The following is a 24,270-nucleotide window of genomic DNA, read 5'->3' on the forward strand; positions in this document are numbered from 1 at the left end:
TACCAAAAGCATTTGTTCAAACATCTCATAGTAGTTTTATTCATAATAGCCAGAAACTGAAAACAACCTAGGTGTGTCTCAAGTTAAAAATGGGTTAAAAATAAAGTATGGTACATTTACAAGATAGAGCATTATGCAGATGTTAGAAAAAATGACGTTTGCGGGTAAATGAAAAGAACTAGAAAAAAAAAAATCATCCTGAGCAAGGCAACCAAGATCTAGAAAGACAAACAAGCTGTTAAGGAAAGGATAATAACAATAACAATACAATCTGCAGATTCAGAGACGTTAGATAAAGAGGAGAGGTCTAAAGGTGATTTGTAGATCTCCCTGGAAGATAGAAATAAAATAGACTTTGTCGGTGGACTAGGGGTGGGTGGAGGTGAGAACAGGAGGGATCAAGTTTGGGAGGGAGGGAGAGAGGGAGGAAGGACGAGAGTTTGAATTAAATGTGCATTAATGGGGCAATATAGAAACCTAGTATATTGGAAACTTCATGGAATCTATGAGATTGACCCTATGAGGATATGGAGCCTGAATCAGCCATCTTCTATAACCAAGTGAGGTTCCCAGTAGTGGGACTTGAACACGGACCCAGCCACCAAATCTATGATCCACAACCTCCCATGTCTGCAGGATGCACTGGGACAATGATTGGTCTAACTTGAGGCCCAAGCCATGTGAAAGAGCCCATGGCATTTGTGACACACCCTGGTTGCCCTTGGTCGGGAAGCTGATGTTTCAGAGACCTTGGGTACAACCAAATATGACTGACAAGAGAAAAAAAAAGTCAATGAAATGATTACTAATCATACTCTACTATACTCAGATCAGTTCAGAGCACATTGGTCATCAGAGTGGCTTCCTAAAGCAGTTGATGGGAGCTGAGACTGAGAGCCACATCCAAACATTATGCAGAGCTACCAGTTATCAGAAGAGGGACAGGTAGGATTTTAAGAGCCAGATGGGTTGAGAACCCCAGAACACAGCCCACAGAATGAACTAAGCAAGCTCACTGGAGCTCACAGAGACTGAAGCAGTAACCATGGAGATTAAACAGGTTTGCATCGGGCCATTTGCATACATGCTGTGGTTCTTCAGTTTGTGGTTGTTGTTGGGCTCCTAGTGATGGAAGTGGGGGTGTCTCTGATGCTTTGGCCTGCTTATGGGAACTATTTCTTCCTACTTGGTTGCCTTGTCTAGCATTGATATGAGGGTTTGTGCCTAGTCTTATCGCATCTTGTTATTCTGAGTTTGGTTGACACCACTGGGAGGCCAGATCTCTTTTCTTCTGAAGGGAAATAGAGGAGCATTGAGTCTGGGGGATACATGAGGTGTGTGTATGGGGGGGCGGGGTATTGGGAGAAGAGAGAGGAGAAGCTGCAGTTGGGATGTATTGTATAAGAAAAAATAAATAAAATAAAACAAATGATGTGTAGAAATCAACAAGAGGGCCGGAAAACAGAGATAACTGGTAAGTCCCAGGAGAAGGTTAACTAAAAGAGAAGTGGAGATTTCCTAGGATTAGACAGACAGATTGCGTTTAAACATGTGGCTTCCTCTTGCCGCTTACTGGTTTTACACTGGACTGAATAAGAACAAAAACCTGCGAAATGCATCAGGGAAACAGTTCCATCAGTATATGAGAGGGCAAATGGCGGCTTTTAGTTTTGTGGTTAAAAGAATTATTTTTCTTAAAAAGAATGTTGACACAAGATATTAAAAATCTAAAAAAAGTTATTGTTCTTAACTCTTAAATTCTGCGTTTAAAAATTCACTCTAATTCATCAGTTTTGAGGAGATTATTATGCCAAGCAAACTAATCACACTGGAGGTGCAGTGGTTACATGTTTTCTTTCAAACGTCATGGGAAGTCTGTACTCAGAGACACCTTAGCAAAGGAAGAGGACACTCGTGGAAGAGAAGAAGAAGGGAAATGTGGAGTGGTCAGGAAAAACAGAGGGGGAGTTATGACTGTATAGATTATATCCACATATACACATGACACAATAGATCCCATGAATTATACAGGAATATGTCCAATAAGAATAATTTAATGATCTATACTGCAGGAGAAAATTTAGGTTTTCTGGTCAACAACAATCCAGGTATCTGACAAGGAATACCAAAGTGTAAGTCACAGCATCCCTGAAACACAGAAAACTATGAAGGCATAAACACTGAAACAGAGGAAGCAATTCTGGTGTTAATTGAATTTTATAATATGAAGGGAATTTTGAAAAATAATGTGCATACTAATTCTTTTATATACATAGAGATTGAAAAAGGAAGCAAAATATTAGTGATACTTTTGTGTAATAGTAATAGCATCACTTTTACCACACCTTACATTTTAATAAAGTTCCATGCTAATTACATTTTACATTTATGAAATACATAAAACAATTCAAGGAATAATAATGAAACCGAAAAAATTGCAAAAAAATGGAAGACAAAAATTGAGATTTTTGAGGATGATATACATATACATTTGTAAGTATCTGGAAGAATGTGGATTATATATACAGATTATATATATATATATATATATATATATATATATATATTATGATTGACAACATAGATAATATGATGACAAGTGATATATCCACTTACACATCTGACACAATAGATACATATTAATTATAATATACATATATATGTATATTTCCAGAGGAAAAGGAAAACATTTTTTGATAAAAGAATAAATTAGTAAAAAATATATCAAAAAGGATCACAGGCATCTACCAGATCTAAGCAGTACAGGAAGGATAAACAAGGAAGCGAATACATTTCTATAAGAAAAACACTCCTTAAAAATTGAAAACGAAAACGAATTGAAAAGCAGCAAAGAAACCACAGAGTTTTTGTTAAGTAAATAATCATAATAATGAAAATTACTTGTCAAAGAAACTGGTCAGAAACACAGTGGAACAGAAAAACAATGAGGGAAACCAGTAGCTTTCAGGGAGATTATGGGTGGTATTGGGGTGTGAATAAGTATTACCCTCATAGGCTCATATGTTTGAATGATTAGACTCAGGGAATGAACTACTTAAGAAGGAATAAGAGATGTGGCCTCGTTAGAGTAGGCATAGCTTTGCTGGAGGGAGTGTGTCAAAAAGGGTTGGCTTTGAGACTTCAAAAGCCCAAGTCTCAGTCTCCCTCTCCCCATGCTGCCTTTGGATCCAGATATGGAACTCTCAACTGCTTTTCTAGTGCCTTGCCTGCCTTTGTGCCACCATGCTCCTTGCCATAATGAAAACGGACTAAACCTCTGAAACTGTGAAGAAGACTTACTCAATTCCTTTGTAAGAGTTGCCTTGGTAATGGTATCTCTTGACAGCAATAGAGCATTGACTAAGACAGATGGGTATGTACAATGTGTTCTGACAGATGGACTGATACACAGAGCATCTGTAGACATATGATGGACATAAACATATGTATTCCATACATGTTTAAAGGATTGTAATAGTAATATTTAAACCATGAACTGAAGAATTTGAATAATGCTTCAATGGTTTTTATTGATTTTTTTCACGTTGATCATTGATTAATACTTTCACATTCTGTAGAAATGGACTTATAGTACTCATTACACTGTAAGCTTGGAAAATTCCACTTTTGTTTTTTCTCTGTTTTCAAAGACATCATTGGTTTTTCAGCAGCCACTTATATTAACTATGAATAAAAATTTGTTTTTGTCATATTTTAATGACTTAGTTCTTTATCTTGGATGTCTGAAGTAGCTGCACCCTGAAGAACAATGTTTAATAACAGCAATAGTAGCAGTCATCTCTGTCTTGAAATTAGAAAACACCTATTTAGAGACTTTTGTGCATACTGCTTGTCAGGTGTGGAAGTTCCATTTCTCCTGCTTTTTATTTTCTCTTATACAAACACATTTCTGACTTAATTCAAAGCTCCCTTACCTCTACAAATGTCTAAACCTATTTTCTGTGTGATTCTAAATTTAATGTCATTAATATGACAATTGAAATTGGTAGATTTTTTTCCATGTTGCTCCCTGAATTCTTGAAATCAACCTTTAACTTTTGATATATTCTTGGGTTTAAGATGCTTCAACTTTGCTTGCCTGCACACTCTCACAGCTCTATTGGTAGTTTCTTCACCTAGTTTGACATTAATTTTTTTTTTTTCATTTCAGAACATGGCTTAGACAAAATCAATCTATCTCAATTTTCTGTATGAGTTTCTAAAATTCGTATAATTTTGCCATGTTAAAATATTTGTTAGAATTCAATACTGAAGCCATCTGAACAGGATGTCTTCTCATCAAGATATATCTTTAACTAAGCATCAGTCTGTCTAATAAACATGGAGTAATTTAGGTTTTACATTCTTGAATGAGCTTAAAAAAGCTGTCTGTCAAAGAAGGAGACAATGTTCAAACCTGTAGGTATAAATTTGTTTATAATATGTGCTTAATAATATTCACATACTGGTGTTACTGAAGATGTCATTAACTCATACACTTCTAGTACTGGAAAATGAATTTGTAACTGTTTTATCACCTGGTAAATCTTGCTATATCAGTTTCATTTATGTCTTACAAATAATAAATATTTAAATGGATTGAATTTTTCTCAATGTTTCTTGTTTCCCAATTTATTGACTTTCATTTTTATTTTTGTTGTTTTGCTTGGGGTTTATTTTGTACATTTTTGTTTATGCATTCATGCCTTCTTATTTATTTCATGATAAAAATTCAGTTTTCTGCCAAATTTGCTTTAATATTCTGTAACTGTTTCTTGTAAAGCAAGTAAATATTTGAAACTCTTTATATGTTTAATTTGATAATCTTTACATTTATCCTAAGTTGTTACGTATCTCTTAATAGAATATGAATATCAACATATACCTGTCACCTACTTATTATATGTGTTGTGGTTTCAAGCTTTCACACTATTAGAGACTGAGTCCCTTCTTGTGTACCAAGGTAGATGCCAGGCTTGCTGTCACATGCTCTTCCAGGATTCTTCTTGCTTGAGATTCATTAGGAATATGGATGCTTCTATTGCTTCTGAATTTATGTGGGTTAAAAGGTCTGAACTCAGATCCTCACAATGTGAGCAAAATTCTTCCACTGAGTCATCTCTTCAGCACTATTAAGTTTTAGATTTTCTTTCACCTGTGCATGCTTTAGAAGGTTTTTATTTTATTTTTAATATTTTATGACTTTCCATGTATCTTTCCAGTGCTAATTAATGTATGAATGGCTTGTGTAACACTCACGTAAATCTATCATTTTATTGCTGATCACAGCTTCATTTTCTGTTACTAAGAGAAAGTTGTTAAAAAGTTCCTCTGTTTTCTTGTTTCTTAATTTGTGCTGAAGCTCTAATATTGAGAGAACTTTGTCAGAAATGTTATTTATTCTAGAATAATTGACTACAATATTCTTTTGAAAATATCTATTCTGATTATTTTATCTAAAACCTTATTTTCAATACTCAAGTAGACTGTATCACCAGCATGGTCTATCTATCCCCATGTCTGTAATTTTTGTTGTTGTGTTTTGTCAAGGTATTACTTTGTATCGCTGGCTCAGCTAGTACAAACTATAGAGGTTGCCACATTGCAGTATACAAAGCATGACTATAGTCTTTGCTCTGAATAAGAACAGAGACAGTGTGGTGTGTGGAAGCTCAAAGCAACTGAAGCTTGACAGCCTCATTGAGTGTCCTTCTCCATTGGAGGAAAAAAATGACTTGAATTGGAAAGGATCTGGACAAAAGAATGATATAAACATAGTATAAACATCACAAAGAAGGGAAATGCCCAATATTTTTCCTATTTCTCTCATTATTTGATATAACAAGCAAATATTAGTCACCTCTTGGTAGCTAACACACAAACACACACACACACATACACACACACACACACACACACACACACACATAAAATTTGATTGAAAAAATAACAGAAGATAATAATAAGTTCTGCCTATGCCACCAGGAAGAATAAATAAATGAATAAAGATCAAAAAAAAAAGAAAAAAAAAACAACTAACATGTAAAGTGGAAATTATGATAAATATTAGGAAAAATTTAAACCCATATAATTGTTAGTGATGATGGATATTTTATTATCAAATATTAAAAACTGACAAAAATACCTCCATTATGTACAAAAAAAAATTTAATGACTTCTATTGCCAAAAATGGAAAAACAAATACATTTGCACTAAAAACTCAGAGAAGTACTGTATCGATTTACATATATATATATATATATATATATATATATATGCATAAATGTATAAAGAGAGAGACACACATGTGTCCATTATAGCATTATCTCCAATAGCATGTGTGGGTTTTTTGGGGGAGCAGCATACAGATTGTATAATCAACATTATAATATTGCACCCTGTAAACGAGGGAATTCAATCATTCATGATATCAAGGATGAACAAGGTAGTCATTTTTCATAGTAAAATCCACCAACTACTAACTGAAAAATGCTGTGCAATGATATTCTCATGTATATAGAGAATACAGAAACCAACAAAACAAAAAAAGGTATTTTTAAGGGAGGTATTGATGGGAACCCAAAGTTGCGAACACTGGGGATGAGTGAATATATAAATGCAGTGAAGAACATGAAAAATGCATTTAATACTAGATTGTACACTGGAAGTTTGAAAAAAAATGAATGAGTCCATGAAAATACACCTACAAAGAGCACTATACAAACTGAGAAGGACTGGATTTGAAAAAGAGTAAAAAGGAGCTTATGGGAAGTTTGAAATGTTTAAAGAAAATGATATAATAATATGATAATCTCAAACAATAAAAGAAATAATTTTTAAAAAGTATGGCATGTGAGCTGAGTTGATATCAAGATAGACATGCCAATGAGATAGACTGTATAACAATTTCACAAGTCATAGCAGACTTTCATTTTAAGCATATTAACACTGAGCTATATCCAAAGCTCTTACAACTTATTTTTACTTTGGAATAGTGATTAATTCTTTTTAATTTGTACATACTCAATAATACAACCAGACTATGAATTTATAATTATCCTGTTTCAACATCTCAAAATGCAAGGATTATGAGCCTTACTTTATTTTATCACTTTAAAAGTTATTGTTTATTTATAGAAAATAAACTAATAGAAAAATCACTAAATTTTACTCTCAACATATAAACAATGCTGCTTAAGGGTGGTTTTCTTGTTTGATTCTATATGTGGATTCAAATATTAATTTAATATATAAATATATTAGGTACTTGTCATTGCAACAAAGATTGACTGAGGCAGTTTAAGGAAGCAGGTGGCATTTTGGCTCACACTTTGATAGGAAAATCTGTCTCTGCAGAGAAGTCAATGGGAAAGCAGCTTGCAAAAGCTAAGGGTATGCCATCCTCAGTCAAGAAGCAGAGTGTAATGAAATCAGGCCCTCAGCCTGCATTTAGTTTTTTATTCCAATTATAACCAACCCTGTGGAATGGTGCATGTTTCAGTGATATTTTATTTGTATTGAAATGTGATTTTATTTGTATGTCAATAAAGTTGCCTTGAGGTCAGAGCAAGCCAGAGCAGAAGCCAAGCAGTAGTGGGGCACGCCTTGGGAGGCAGAGCTAGGCGGATCTCTGTGTGTTCAAGGACACAGCCAGCATGGCAGACACACGCCTTTAATCTCAATACCAACCATAGACGACCTGGAGGTCTGTACAAACAGGCAGTGACAAGGAGGTCATGTGGCTGGGTTTACAACCAATGAGAAAACAGAACAGAAAGTCTTTAAATAGACAGGACACACAGAAGTAGGTCTCTTGCGGAGAGGAAGAACGGCAGAAGCAGTGAAGGGTAAGGTTTTCCGCTTTTGCTCTGACCTCTTGGTTTTTAACTCTGCAATCGGTTCTGTGTTTCTTATTTAACAAGCAGGATACATCTACAGCTTGTCACATTGAGAGCTGGTCTTTTCTCCCCATTTAAAATTAATTTAGATAATCCAGTACACACACACACAGACACACACACACACACACACACACACACACACACACACATGCACAGAGAGAGAGAGAGAGAGAGAGAGAGAGAGAGAGAGAGAGAGAGAGAGAGAGAGAGAGAGAGAGAGAGAGAGAGAAAGAGCGAGAGAAAGAGAGAGGAGACCCTGATTTGTTTAAATGATAATTCTAAATCCCATAAAGTTGATAGAAAATATCAGTCCTCACAGCATGCAATTTAAGAGTTTAAGGCATATGCAAAATTTCTCGACTTTACCTACTGCAATCTAAACATGAAACATGAAAAACATTTTTGAACTGAGTGAACTTTAGCATACCCTGTGTGTTTTTTCTGGATTTCTTTAAACTATAAACACTGAAAATTAAAAATTTTTCTCATATTATTCTCTATTATAATAATTGCTATTCTATAATAACATAAACCATAGAAAAACAGTATACATCAATATTTCAAAAAAATAACAATTATGTTATTCTAACACCATTAATTAAATTCTATTAAATAATTCAGTTTTACTCATTGAATAATTTTAAAACTTAATGTAGAAAAAAACTTTTTCACAAAGCATGTGTATAATCAAAATTAGGTTTTTGTTAAATTCCCACCCCAGATAAACTTTAATTTTGTTTTCCCATTAATTTCCCTGTTAAAACTTTGATCTTTTCAAGGTATTTCAAAATAAAGGCCATATTAGTGAAATTGGGTGTCAGTTAATTCAGTTGAGTTGAGGTTTTTTTTTTTTTTTTTTTTTTTTTTTTTTTTTTTAACCATGATTATTTATTACGCAGAGACAGAAAAGGAACAACAGCCTTAACGTCCTGGTGACAAATGTCTTTGGGTACAGGGTTTGCCTCAAGCTTTTTTTTTTCTTTATTATATTTGTGTTTTAAATTTTACAGATCAGCCATGGGTTCCCCTGTCCTCCCCCCTCCCGCCCACACCCCCATCTTCCCCCCATCCCCTTCCCTCCATTCCCCTCTCCTCCAGGGTCAAGACTCCCCTGGGGATTCATTTAAACCTGGTGGATTCAGTACAGGAAGGTCCAGTCTCCTCCTTCCAGGCTGAGCAAAGTGTCCCTGTGTAAGCCCAAGGTTCCAAACAACCAGCTCATGCACTAAGGACAGGTCCTGGTCCCACAGACTGGGTGCCTCCCAAACAGATCAAGCTATTCAATTGTCTCACTTATCCAGAGTGCCTGATCCAGCTGGGGCCTCCACAGCCCTTGGTTCATAATTCATGTGCTTCCATTCATTTAGCTATTTGTCCCTGTGCTTTTTGCAATCTTGGATACAACAATTCACGCTCTTGCAGACCCTCCTCTTTTTCGACAGTTGGATACCTGGAGCTCCACCTGGGGCCTGGCTGAGGATCTCTGCATCCACTTCCATCAGTTATTGGATTTTTAAAAGTAATAACCAGTTATAGATACTTGTTTGACATAACAATGAATGGGTTTTTTTTTTTAGAAATACAAGTTTATATCAATGTATTAACCACACTTTTATGGAATATTATTGGGCTACACAGAAGTTGGGGCCTCTGTTAGGAAATTTAGAGTTGCGTTGATGAGCAATACTCACATTTACTTTCATAATTATAGGATATAAATACAACATATTGTTGTATTTCATTTTCCAGAATGCAGCTCATAGTTAGTACTAATTGATAAACTCCTATGTATTTTTCAAGAATTCACATGGATAAAGTTGGCATGATGTGCAGATTTAGTTGCATTTTTGTTGATGCCTGGTAATCTCATTTGAGTTACCTTTAATAGTACTTTGCTTTTTAAATTCTGTGAATTGAAAGGCAAATGTGTTCAACATTTATTCAAGAAATAAAATGCTTAATACATGGCACTTTGAACACACATAGTATAACCAAACAAAGAAACTGTGCATTTTGTTATTCTTATACCAGCTTATATCATATCATATCATATCATATCATATCATATCACATCACATCACATCATGTCATATATAACATGTGAAGGCAATGAATGGAAACTCTAGGGATTTAGTGAAGGGATAAAATTGAGTTTCTATACAATATAACAACCCTCTGTATTCAATTATTTACTTCAATACATTGACTTTTATTATTAGTGCTCCCTCATAGTTTTTTAACGTGTGTGTGTCTTAGAGAGTGTGTGTGGGGGTGGGTGGGTGTGTGTGCACATGCAGGGACTGGATATGTTTTGGAGTGGCTTCCTTAAAGTCATTTCATGTCATTTTTATTTATGTTTGGATATTCTTGAATATGTTTCACCACCTCATTTGCCCATATTTGACATGTTTATTCCATCATTTATTCATTGTTATATGTACTATCATATACACAAATGGTATATATTTCTTTAACCCACGTAGGGACCCGTTTTAGAGTGTTTGTGCTTTAAATGTCTGTCTTCTAGGGCTCACGTGAACATCCACCTTTGAGCTTCATTGCAGCTTGAGCATAACACAGTGGCATAAACCTTCAGAGTATCCCAGAATGCAACTTACCCTGCTTCAGACATTAACAGTCACTTCAAATTACAAAGTCCTCTAAAAATCAATAGCATTGAGGACAGAGTTAAGTCCAGAATTGCCATATTGTCCCTCACTCTTGCACAATTAATACATTTCTGTGTCTGAGCTCACAGCCATGCTATTGTGATCTGGCACATGAATTATTTCCAGATTTTTTTTTTTATAGTTTAATGGTAAAATCTAAATGTTTTCATTTGTAACCTCTTCATTCATCATCCTCATTAAACTTTGTTTCTTCTCCATTCCCTAAGGCTTCACTGCTGCCAATCTTCAACCTGTGGGCCAACACGTGGCCCTTCAGGAACTCTCATGGTTAGTGGAAGAACGGGATTGTCAGATGCCCACCCAATCAAGTTAAGAGTGTTAGCTTCCAAACACAATGTTACTTCTCTATTTCAGAACAGTTCCTAGATTCCCCATTCCTCTTCAGAGCCTCTTCTATCTGGACTTCCTTTCTACTACACAGCCAAACTATGAACTATGTGGAGTCTTATCTTTCCAATAATACTTGTGTAGGCAAAGTCTAAAATGCTTTTAATATGCAGTTACATGCTACATTAAAACATATGCTGTCTCTTCCTTTAAGAGAAAAAGTCTATGGGGAAATAGTCATTGTTTTTAGTTATGAGGTGTGAGTGAATATTTTTTTTACTAATGAGTGTTAAAAACTCTGCTGTATATTTCTACTTTTAATGAATAAAAAGTCAATAACTATACAATATACACACATCCATGCTTTCTCTATTGGAAATTATAGCTTAAAACATTGATTTCATTATTAAAATTGCTTTCTGGTAAAGTGTATTTCTCTTCAATATTGTCAAGTAAATATTTAACAATATCCTACCTTAAAGCTTTTCCACATTATCAAAGATATCTGAAATTGTGCTGGTTACATGTTAATCTATACAGCCTAAATATTTCTTATACGCTCAGTTCCTCAATATAGGCTCCACAGTTAGAGGTTGACTTCTAAATTATAGATTATAAAGTATAAATTATGTAAAATTGCATTTTATTATTTACATCTAGAGAAAAAATTCCTAATGCTTATACTAGAGACACTAAACATACATATGTCAGAACTTCCCATATTTTTTGGTAATACTTCTGTTAAAGATATTTCAATATTTTCCAATATTATCTTTAATGTGTATGTGTGTGTGTGTGTGTGTATGCACCAGTGTACATGCTCACATTTCCCCAAATATCACAGTAGTCACCTCTCAACTTACAGGCACAAAGGCATGCATACATTCACTTTCATTTCATAGAACTATGATTTTTATACTTAATATTTATATTAAATATGACATATGAGACATGAGATGACAAAAATATTCATTGTATTCATTTTGTTATTGCAACATTCTTCCAAAAACCTACTGTGCCCATTCTTAAGTTATCAATACTCTTGCCCTTGGCCAAACACAATAACATGATTAGCTTAATATTCTCTAGAAATGCCACTAAAAGTGTATAATCACAAAATCTCACCCTTCAAAACCTCATTCTCTGCTTCTCCTTTCTTGATTTCTTATATCATCTGATTGTTTACCTACATCACCACACGTTTTATTTGATAGTCAAACTTACTAACTACGAAGTCAAATTACTTTGATGAGCAGATAGCATTGTTCTACCAATTCTACATTAGGGGATATTTTTGTCTTTCAGAAACCCATTCCAAATACTTAATGTAGATGAACAGTCTTTTAAATCAAAACTATGAAAGGCCATCCTTTAGGTAACAGAGTAGGCAAAGGAATTCCAGATTATAGAGAGCTCATTGGCTGAATTACTTTGTTAATTGCTCTAAAGTCTGTTATCATTCTCCATTTACCAGATTTCTTTTATATAAGAAATACAGGAGAATGCCAAGGGATGGTTGATTCTTCAATATGCTGAGCATTTAACTGATCTTCTACCAGCTTTTCTAAAGCCTGGAATTTCTCTGTTGTTAAAGGCCATTGATGAACCATTACAGCCTTGTCTGTTAACCATTTTAAAGGTAGAGTTGTTGATGTCTTTAGAAGATCATTAGTTGTTGTTGTGGCCTGTTCTTATATAATATGGATGGCTGGTGACTCTGCCCACCTCAGCTTCCTAACATGATGGTGGTACATTTATCACCAGCTCTGGAAGCCATCAACTCTTAGAAACAGTGGGTCTATGCTTTAATCAAAGCAGCATGCAGCATGTAGCCCAGAAACTTTTTTTTTTTTTTTTTTAACTAGCAAAGGCTAAATCCACCACACAGCATAATGTGCAGCTTACAGACGCCTCATTCCCACCATACTGCTGGTCAAACACATGCCAGGAACCTACCATCTTGAGAGAGACAACTAGGAAGCTTTTTTTAGCTCAGTTTTTAATTGCTTATTAAATATTCTCAGGTTTAAGGTGGAAACTCAAGCCACTGGGCACCATTTGTAGCTAGAGTTTTCTCTTTGTTGTTATAGTTTTCCTGCCTGGCCCAGAGTCAGGACAAATCTCTCTTACCTGCTAGTCCCACGGCTGCTCAGACCCAACCAAGTAAACACAGAGAGACTTATATTGCTTACAAACTGTATGACTGTGGCAGGCTTCTTGCTATCTAGTTCTTCTATCTTAAATTAGTCCATTTCTATTAATTTATAAGTTGCCATGTGGCTTGTGGCTTACCAGTATCTTCTATCTCACTTGTCATGGCAGCAGCGGGCAGTGTTACTCTGCCTCAGCCTTCTACTTCCCAGAATTCTCCTCTCTCCTTATCCAACTTGTACATCCTGCCTGGCTACTGGCCAATCAGTGTTTTATTTATTAATCAATCAGAGCAACACATTTGATGTACAGAACATCCCACAGCAGTGTATTCTAATTCCACTTTTAAATACCTTAGTCAAGAACTCTTCATGATTTTATTTTTGCTCTAACTCACTTTCATCATAATAGAACACCTTGCTATATTTTAAAAGCATAGTATGAAGAACAATTGCAAATATAATCTATATGATTTTTAAGGTTAATCTTACGTACACTATTCCAAGAAGTGTCTCTGAACAAGACTGAATTTCAAAATTAAATAAATTTTAATTATATTTCCTCATTAAAAAAGAAAAAACCTGACCTACTTATCAATTGAAAATACTGTATCAATCTGCATATAATTATACCTTATGATTAAAAGCACTTAAAAACTAAAACACATTTTTATAACAATCATTTAAATCACTGGTCCAAGAAATGACCAGAGAGATATCATAGAAACAGGATAAACAAAGGAAAGGAGCAATGCTAGTGTTATTTCATGCTTACCTTGATGGCAGTGGATGCAATTTGGATATGGTGGAGTCTGCGAAGAGTGCTGTCCCTGTCAATGAAATAGGAAGCAGCCAACTGATGTAGGGTCTCCAGGGTGACAGATGAACTATTGGTGCTTGTATCACTTCCTTCAGATCTTTTGCTCAGCTTCCGCTTGTCCACAAAAATTGTGAGTGACTCCTCTCCTGTGTTAATGATATGAAAACGATTGTATTTCCCAGTTAAAGCACGTTTTATACTTATCTCCAAGAATGAAAGCCTATAAACTCCTGTGAAGAAAAATGAGTGAAAGTCATAAAATTTAATGAGGTTTTTAAAATGTTTATAATTTTCTTTTCCAAGTACCTAGAAGTACCACAGATATTTAAGGCTTTGAATATATGTTTAGTAAATTTTAAATATCAAGATGTTAAAGGATAATTTCATTAAACTAATTGACTTTGTCATGTAGTTTAACTTAGTGAATATTTTTTGACCACAAAGTTAAGTCTTATAAAATATTAAGTGAAGTTTTGTAGCACAACATTAAACCAGGAATTTTACCATGGGAACAGCATATCAAGGTGGAAACAAAAAAACTTAAGTAGTAGTCTGGTATACATTTGAAATGCACAGAATCTATATTTTATGCATGTACATATTCATTAGCAACACATTCACAAGTTTCCTTCCTATTGTGTATTAAAAATCTGGTGCATTATTTGGCACTATGTAAATCACTAAACTCAATGGAAGTCATAGAAACCGATAATGCTGGTGGACAGTGAGACAAGACTTATGGTGAATTACAGGTAAGCTTTGGTTTCCAAAGATCAAATAGTAAGAAAGAAAACCCATACTATCTAAGTTGGATGTGAAGAACTTGTTCTTCTCAGATTTTAACAGCATTTCATATTTATCTAACAAATAATTGCCAAATTTGCTTCATGTTCTCCCTCAGGAACCCATGTGTTATGGCGGCATTGTGCCTACTTAAATACTGAAAGAGTGTGCCTAGGATAGACCAAATGAGGTCATCCACAAGAGCAGTATATATCCCCTATCTATTTGAAAGATGGTATATATTTTATAATAGAGGAGCTCATGTGACCATCTAATGACATGAGCCTATAGACCTCTGCAAGACAGTTGATTCACATTTACATTGTAATAAGCTGTTAATAAAAATTATACATATACAAAACACTAAATGATTGAAATGATTTAAAATAATTTTTGAGATTTTAATTATACACACACACACACAAACACACACACACACACACACACACACACACACACACATATATATATATATATAATTTCCTTTTCTCTCTCAAAACCTAAGGGAAAATATTTAGTATTTGAAATTTTTCTATGATAAATTATATAGGATGCATTCTAATTTTTTCTAGAAAACTTTTCTGATACCACAGTTTAAAGGATAGAGCTATGATAGTTCATAGAGAAATGGTTATGCTGATAAACATATGTGATATAGTTCATAGAAGTTTGCAAGCTATATGAATCTAATACAAAATAAGGAGTGATGAAAAATAAACCTATATGAAACAAGGAAAAATAGCTAAAAAGATAATTTTCAATTGTAAAATATATAGATAAATCTCAAAACAGCTTCCTTGGGATATCAGATAAGAAAGACACTAAATATCCAGACACATTTTTTCAAAGAGTAAAAGTGCAAGGACAATTGACATAGTAAATTCAACATAACTCAAAGTTGGAAGCCATAAAATAATTATTTTATGAGATTGTTAAAGTGTAAGTTTTTGGTTTCTTGGTAATAAAATACTTTAAACACAATGCTCACTGAACTGACACAAATGATTTCATAAGGGGATTCTGCTAAAATTTTGAAGATTAAAATTAAAGATTTGTTAAAATGTTTCCAGAGAGTATGGAAGAAAAAAAATCTTTAAAGAATTTCACATAACATTGGCATATATATTTGAAAGCATATGCACATAACAGATATTTATTAGCCTTAATGAAAGATCAAAAATATTGTGTTGATAAAAAATGTCTACTAGTAAAATTGATAAACATCTTACTCTTGACCAAATGTGATAATTTTAGTAGTGTGAGGCTTTTTCAAGATTACAAAATTAAGAAAATATTTAGCATATCATTTGCAGAATATTTCTTTATGTTGTGTGAAGAAATGTCACTGTGATTAGTTTAATAAAGAGCTAAATGGTTAATAGTTAGGCAGGATTTTTCACGGAAGAGAGGATGCTGGGAAAGGAGGGTGGAGTTGCCAGCCCAACATGGAGTAAGCAGGAACGCAGCATAGGCAGTGAGGAATAAAGCTAATAAAGCCATGAGGCAGAAGGTAACATAATAGAAATTGGTTAATTTGTTATAAGAGCTAGTGAGAAACAAGCCAAAGTATCAGTCAAGTTTTCATAATCCTGTTTGTGTGTTTGTTTTTCAAGACAGGATTTCTCTGTGTAGTTGTTTTGTTGCCTGTCCTGGATCTCACTCTGCAGACCAGGCTAGCCTGGAACTCATAGAGATCCATGTGCCTCTGCCTCCTGAGTGCTGGGATTAAGCCATGTGCTACCACCACCCAGCAAGTTTTTATAATTAATAAGAAGTTACCATATAGTTATTTGGGAGCTGACAGGTGAGACAGAAAAATCTGTCTATAATATGATGATATCTAGAAATAAAATCTATGATTATCACTAATATCACAATGTATTTGATGATGGATTCCTAATGATTATTTTGTAAATGAATAATTATATCACAGTTCTTTAATAAGAAAAAATGGTGGAACTCACAACAAGAAAAACAAAAAAAGTACTAGAGAAAGCCAGGAACATTTTTCTGATTAAAATTAGAGCCATGTAAGTTGTGCTACTTAAGAAGGAAAGGCATGGATGGAGACAGCGCAAAGATCTTTGTCAGGGAAATATAGTGAGTTTGTGTCCTTTTTCTGCTATATAAAAATCTGTCTCAACACACAAACACAATCACAATGATAAATACACAAACCCAGACACATACACAAATACAATGACAAGGCAAACACAAAAATAAAGAAAGCTGGGTTATTATTTTCATCAAAACATAAATAAATAAAATGATTACTGATATTGTACTTGTGTGAAATTTAGCAAAAAAATCAAAGAAAAAATTAGTACTGAATTACAGAAATTATACATAAATAAACTATATAAATATACTAAGTAAATGGAGAAAGCCACTTTGGTATAAGATTATTACAAATAATTTTTCATGAAAGTCCACCACTGAAAAGAAGATAATTTGAAACTTATAAAAATGGTCCTAAAACTCACAAAAACAAACTTTAATAGGCAAAATGGTTATTTTTCTGAATATCACCATTTATCATTAAATAATAAATTAATGCATAATTTTAATGGAAACTTATTTAAAAAACAGAGCAAGTCATATTTTATATCCCAGAACTGGCTATGTCAATTCCAAATTATAAATGAAAATTATTAACTGAAGATTATTAAGTATATTTTTCTGAAAATTATAGCCTCATAATATGAATGTATCATCATAAATGAATATGTATTATAAATCTATCTAAATAAAGTAATTCAGTATTAATTCAAGAAATATGAGAAAAAATTGCAAAATACTGTATATGGAAGTAACATGAAGATGCTACAGCCTCATATAGAAGAAATCAAAAATAAAGTGGAGGAACAGACAAACAAAAAATGGGAAGAACGCTATAAAAAACTAGAGGAAAGGACAAATAAAGTAGAAGAAAACAGAAAGTCCCTGAAAGAAAATCATGAAAAAGCAAGGGAAACAGTCTAAGAACTGAAGAGGGAATTAGAAAAAATTAAGAAAACACTAGCAGAAGGAATGCTGGAAATACAAAATCTGAGAAAACAAACAGGAACTTCAGAGGCAAGTATAACCAACAGAGTGCAAGAGATGGAAGAGAGGATCTCTGGTGTTGAAGATACGGTAGAAGAAATAGATTCATCAGTCAAAGAAAACACTAAAACCAACAAAGTCATGACCCAAAATGTCCAAGAAATTTGGGACACCATGAAAAGACCAAACCTACGAATAATAGGGATAGCGGAAGGAAAAGAATAATAACTCAAAGACACAGAAAATATATTTAACAAGATCATAGAAGAAAACTTTCCCAACTTAAAGAAGGAAATGCCTATGAAGATACAAGAAGCCTATAGAACACCAAACACACTAGACCCCCCCAAAAAAGTCCCCTTGCCACATAATAATTAAACAACTAAATGTAGAGACTAAAGAAAGAATATTAAGGGAAGGAAAGGAAAAAGGCCAAGTGACTAATAAAGGCAAACCCATCAGAATAACACCTGATTTCTCAATGGAGACTTTGAAAGCCTGGAGGACCTAGACAGATATAATGCAGACACTAAGAGACCATGGATGCCAGCCTAGACTAGTATACCCAGCAAAACTTACAATCATCATAGATGGAGTGAACAAAACCTTCCAAGACAAACCCAGATTTAACAATACTTATCCACAAACCCAGCCCTACAGAAAGCAGTAGAAGGAAAATTCCAAACTATAGAAGGCAGATACACCCATGAAAACACAGGCAATAGATAACACCACAGCAGTAAACCCCAAAGAACAAAAATACACACACACTTCAACACCCCACTTTCACCTCTGGACAGATTGGCCAAAGTGAAACTTAACATAGACATAATGGTCTTAACTGATGTTATGGCTCAAATGGACTTAATCGATATCTACAGAACATTCCACCTGAACAAAAAAGAATACACCTTCTTCTCAGCACCCAATGAACCTTCTCTAAAATCAACCACATACTTGGCCACAAAGCAAATCTCAAAAGATACAAAACAATTGGAATAACCTCCTGTGTTCTATCAGACCACCATGGTTTAAAGTTAGATTTCAACAACAGAAAAAAACTACAGATATCCTATAATCTCATGGAAACTGAATAATGCTCAACTGAATCACCAGTGGGTTAAGAAATTAATAAAGAAAGAAATTAAAGACTTCCTAGAGATCAATGAAAATGAATACAACACACATCCAAACTTATGGGATACTATGAAAGCAGTGCTAAGAGGGAAATTCATAGCACTAAATGCCCACATAAAGAAGCTGGAGAAATCTCAAGCAAGTGACTTAACAGCACACTTGAAAGCCCTTGAACAGAAAGAAGCAAAGTCTCTCAGGAGGAACAGATGCCAGGAAATTATCAAATTGAGAGCTGAAATCAATAAAATAGAAATAAAGAGAACAATACAAAGGATTAATGAAACAAAGAGTTGGTTCTTTGAGAAGATCAACAAGATAGACAAGCCCTTATCCAAACTAACCAAAAGACAGAGAGAGAGCATCCAAATTAACAAAATCAGAAATGAAAAGGGGGACATAACAACAGACAATGAGGAAATCCAGAGAATCATCAGGCCATACTTCAAAAACCTCTATTCCACAAAACTGGAAAATCTAAAAGAATTCGATAATTTTCTGGATAGGTACCACATGCCTAAGTTAAATCAAGACCAGATAAACCATTTAAATAGTCCAATAACTGCTAAGGAAATAGAATCAGTCATTAAAATCTCCCAACCAAAAAAAATGCCCAGGACCAGATGGTTTCACTGCAAAATTCTACCAGATCTTCAAAAAAGACTTAATACCAATATTCTTTAAATTGTTCCACACAATAGAAGCAGAAGGAATATTACCAAACTCCTATGAGGCTACAATTACCCTGATTCCTAAACCAAACGACATTGCTACAAAGAAAGAGAACTACACACCGATCTCCCCTCATGAACAGTGATGCAAAAATACTCCATATAATACTGGCAAACAGACTCCAAGAACACATAAAAACAATTATCCACCATGATAAAGTAGGCTTCATCCCAGGAATGAAAGGATGGTTCAACATACAAAGGTCCATCAATGTAATACACCATATAAACAAACTCAAAGAAAAATACCACATGATCATCTCACTAGATGCAGAAAAGGCATTTGACAAAATCCAACACCTCTTCATGATAAAGGTCTTGGAGCGATCAGGAATACAAGGAACATACCTAAACATAATAAAGGCAATCTACAGCAAGCCAACAGCCAACATCAAATTAAATGGAGAGAAACTCAAAGCAATACCACTAAAATCAGGAACAAAGCAAGGCTGTCCCCTCTCCCCATACTTATTCAATATAGTACTTGAAGTTCTAGCCAGAGATATAAGACAACATAAGGAGATTAAGGGGATACAAATTGGAAAGGAAGAAGTCAAGTTTCCCTGTTTGCAGATGACATGATAGTATATATGAGCGACCCCCAAAATTCAACCAAGGAACTCATACATCTAATAAAAAACCTTCAACAACATAGCAGGATACAAGATCAACTCAAAAGTCAGTAGCCCTCCTATATACAATAGACAAAAAGGCTGAGAAGGAAATCAGAGATACATCACCATTTACAATAGACACAAATGATAAAAAAAATACCTTGGGGTTACCCTAACTAAGCATGTGAAGGACCTATATGACAAGAACTGTAAGTGCCTGAAAAAAGAAGTTGAAGAAGATGTCAGAAAATGGAAAGATCTCCCATGCTCATGGATAGGCAGGATTAACATAGTAAAAATGGCGATCTTACCAAAAGCAATCTACAGATTTCAACGCAATTCCCATCAAATTACCAACACAATTCTTCACAGATCTGGAAAGAATAATACTCAACTTCATATGGAAAAACAATAAACCCAGGATAGCCAAAAGAATCCTGTACAATAAAACAACCTCTGGAGGCATCACAATCCCCAACCTCAAGCTCTACTATAGAGCTACAGTAATAAAAACAGCTTGGTACTGGCATAGAAACCGGCATGTGGACCAATGGAATCAAATTGAAGACCCTTACATTAACCTGCATACCTATGAACATATAATTTTTGACAAAGAAGCCAAATGTACAATGGAAAAAAGAAAGCATCTTCAACAAATGGTGCTGGCATAACTGGATGTCAATATGTAGAAGGCTGCAAATAGATACATATCTGTCACTTGCACAAAACTTAAGTCCAAGTGGATCAAAGACCTCAACATAAATCCAGCTACTCTGAATCTGATAGTAGAGAAGTAGGAAGTACTCTTGAACGCATTAGCACTGGAGCGCACTTTCTAAATATAACACCAGTAGCACAGGCATTGAGAGAAACAATCAATCAATGGGACCTGTTGAAACTGAGAAGCTTTTGTCGAGCAAAGGATGTGGTCAACAAGACAAAGTGACAGCCTACAGAATGGGAAAAGGTCTTCACCAACCCCACATCTGACAGAGGGCTGATATCCAGAATACATAAAGAACTCAAGAAATTAGACATCAAAATGCCCAACAGTCCAATTAAGAAATGGGCTATAGAACTAAACAGAGAATTCTCAACAAAGGAAGTTCAAATGGCTGAAAGACTTGTAAGGAATTGCTCACAATCCTTAATTATCTGGGAAATGCACATCAAAATGACTCTGAGAGACCACCTTACACCTGTCAGAATGGTAAGATCAAAAATACAGAAGACAGCTTATGCTGGAGAGGATGTGGAGCAAGGGCAACTCTCCTCCACTGCTGGTGGGAATGCAAACTTGTACAGCCACTCTGGAAATCAATATGGTGCTTTCTTAGAAAATTGGGAATCAATTTCCCCCAAGACCCAGCTGTAGCACTCTTGGGCATATACCCAAGGAATGCTCAATCATACCACAAGGGCATTTACTCAGCTATGTTCATATCAGCATTGTTTGTAATAGCCAGAACCTGGAAACAACCTAGATGCCCTTCAACTGAAGAATGGATAAAGAAAGTATGGTACATATATACAATGGAGTACTACTCAGCAGAGAAAAACAATGGCATCATGAGGTTTGCAGGCAAATGGATGGATCTAGAAAAAATCTTCCTGAGTGAGGTAACCCAGACTGAGAAGGACAAACATGGTATGTACTCGCTCATAGGAGGATACTAGATGTAAAACAAAGAAGACTAGACTGCTACACAACTCCAGGGAGGCTACCTAGAAAACGGGACCCTAGGAAAGACCCAAGGATCACCCAATGACAGAGAAATGGATGAGATCTACTTGAACAACCTGGACCACAGTGGGAGTAATGAAGGGCAAGATTTGAGAGAAAGAAAGCTTAGGGGAGCAGGAGATCCCAGCTGGATCAAGAACAGAAAGAGAGAACAAAAAATAACAGACCATGATAAATGAAGACCACATGAAAACAGGAATAGGCAGAGTGCTAGAGAGGTCCCCAGAAATCCACAATGATACATCCTCTGTAGACTGCTGGCAATGGTTGAGAGAAAGCCTGATCTGACCTAGGCTGGTGATCCTAGCTTAAATCAATAAGGATAATTCAACACATATTTTTCTATGAAATAGTTTGTTATTTTTATGGTGACAAATAAACATATGTGGATCACTTACCCATTGCTGAGATTTATAAAGGTCATATGAAAGGGATCTGCTACTTATGTTACTGAAAGGGAGAGCATTAATCAAAGTGAACCATGTGTGTGTCATCATGCAGTGGAATTATTCACAAGCATAGAGAAATTGGACCACTTTTCTTTTATTTTCTCTCTGAAGACAGGTCAGCCTAAATGGAGTCTTGTACTTAACTTTCAAAATGAGAAGAAAAATCAAGAAGCACCATGGGGTTTTCACAACCACCAGCAGATACTATTGCAAACTTTCAAATTTTAATCCACTGGTTTCTGGAAGTCTTATATCTTTATTACCTTTTTTTTAATGTATGATGTAAGTATGTGATATTTTGCATAATAATGTCATGCATAGGCTCATATGTTTGAATGAATGCTTACTTAGTTCAATGAGTGGCACTATTAGGATAACAAGGATTAGGAAGTGTACCACTGGGGGTTGCGCTTTGAAATTTCAAAACTCCATGCCAAACCTAGAGTTCCTTTCTCTCTGACTACGGGTTAGGCAGTAGCTCTCAGTTACTACTCCAGCATCTGCCTCCATGCCACAGGTTACCCACAATGATCACAATGGACTAAACCTCTGAAACTGTAACCAAGCCCCCAGTTAAATGATTTCTATTAAATCATTGCATCTCTTGACAGCAGTACTGCAGTGACTAAGAAAAGTACATTTTAGCAGGCTTTCTATTGGGTCACCAACCAGCTCTCAAATCATGACATGGAGACTTATTATTAGTTAAGAATGCTCAGTCTTACTTTGGCATGAGCCACTAGCTCTTATAATTTAAATTAACTTGTTCCTCTTCCACTACATTTTGCCTTGGGACTTTTTACTTTTCTTTCATTTTATACGTCTTACTCAGTGTCTGTCTGTCTGTCTGGAGGCTGCCTGGCTGGCCTCAGTTGTCTCCCTTTCTTTCTCCTTCATTCTCTCTCTGTTCTCTATTCCCTTTTCCTCCCTTCTCTCCTCTTATTTATTCTCCCTGCGTGCCAGGAGAGAATTCTCTCTATTGCCTAGCTATTGACCATTCAGCTTTTTATTAGACCAGCCAGATACCTTAGGCAGGCAAGGTGAAATAACAACACACTTTTACATAAATAAACAAAGGCAGGATACAAATGTAGCACAACTTTACATAGTTTAAGTAATATTCTACTAGAGTACCTCACCTATTTCCTCTCTATTCCTCTTCCCCACTTCCAACCCCTCCCAGGTGTTCCTTTGTTTTCTCTCAAATTCATAGACACATTTCCTTTAATTGTTGATACATGTGTAATGATTCTAACTCTTCTGGTTGGTCATGTTTTATTCATTTTGTGATTGGTACAGTTCCAGGGTTACTGCACTATTGTACTACATTTCAGACAAATAAATAAATTATAACCACCGAGGGCAAAGAAATCTAACCACCTTCAACATCTTTATACTTAATGCCTTATTGTGATGTCTCTTTGTTTTGATGCAAATTTTGCTTATTAAAATGCTATGTGAATAGAAACTCTACAAAGGTAGAAACACCCCAATTTTGAACTTGTGTTTGGTTTGCCTTTGCATTTTGCTCTCAGGAATTATCTTACTCAACATAGTGAAGGTGTGCAACCTGGTAGCTGCTCCCTACTTGTCTAATAAAAAGTGGGAAAAGAGAGATTCTAAAACAAAAAGTAATAAGAAATAAATAGCCTTAAAATATTTTCTGGCAAAAAAGCAGAACTACTTTTATACATAAAGCATGTAGATGAAATACAGATGTGTTGTCTTAATGCCAATCAAGTGTTACATCATATGTAGAAAATGAATCGCTGAACTTAAATAGCACTGACAAAATTTCAAGTGTTTCCCAAAATACTCTAAAGAAAGCAACTGGCCTTATGATCATTAACAGTTATCCCCCCCCCCAATACAAATCTATTA

General features: G+C 34.9%; 1 protein-coding gene across 1 annotated transcript in view; it reads right to left on the reverse strand.

Moving 5' to 3' along the window:
* Brinp3 (BMP/retinoic acid inducible neural specific 3) overlaps positions 1-24,270 on the reverse strand; it is a 391,357-nt gene that overhangs the window by 151,995 nt on the left and 215,092 nt on the right. Inside the window, exon 4 of the mRNA XM_036202492.1 lies at positions 13,845-14,035. Within this exon, the coding sequence (XP_036058385.1) occupies positions 13,845-14,035 (191 nt within the window). The remainder of the gene's footprint in view (positions 1-13,844; positions 14,036-24,270) is intronic.

This window comes from Onychomys torridus, chromosome 11, assembly GCF_903995425.1.
Source record: "Onychomys torridus chromosome 11, mOncTor1.1, whole genome shotgun sequence".
NCBI lineage: Eukaryota > Metazoa > Chordata > Mammalia > Rodentia > Cricetidae > Onychomys > Onychomys torridus.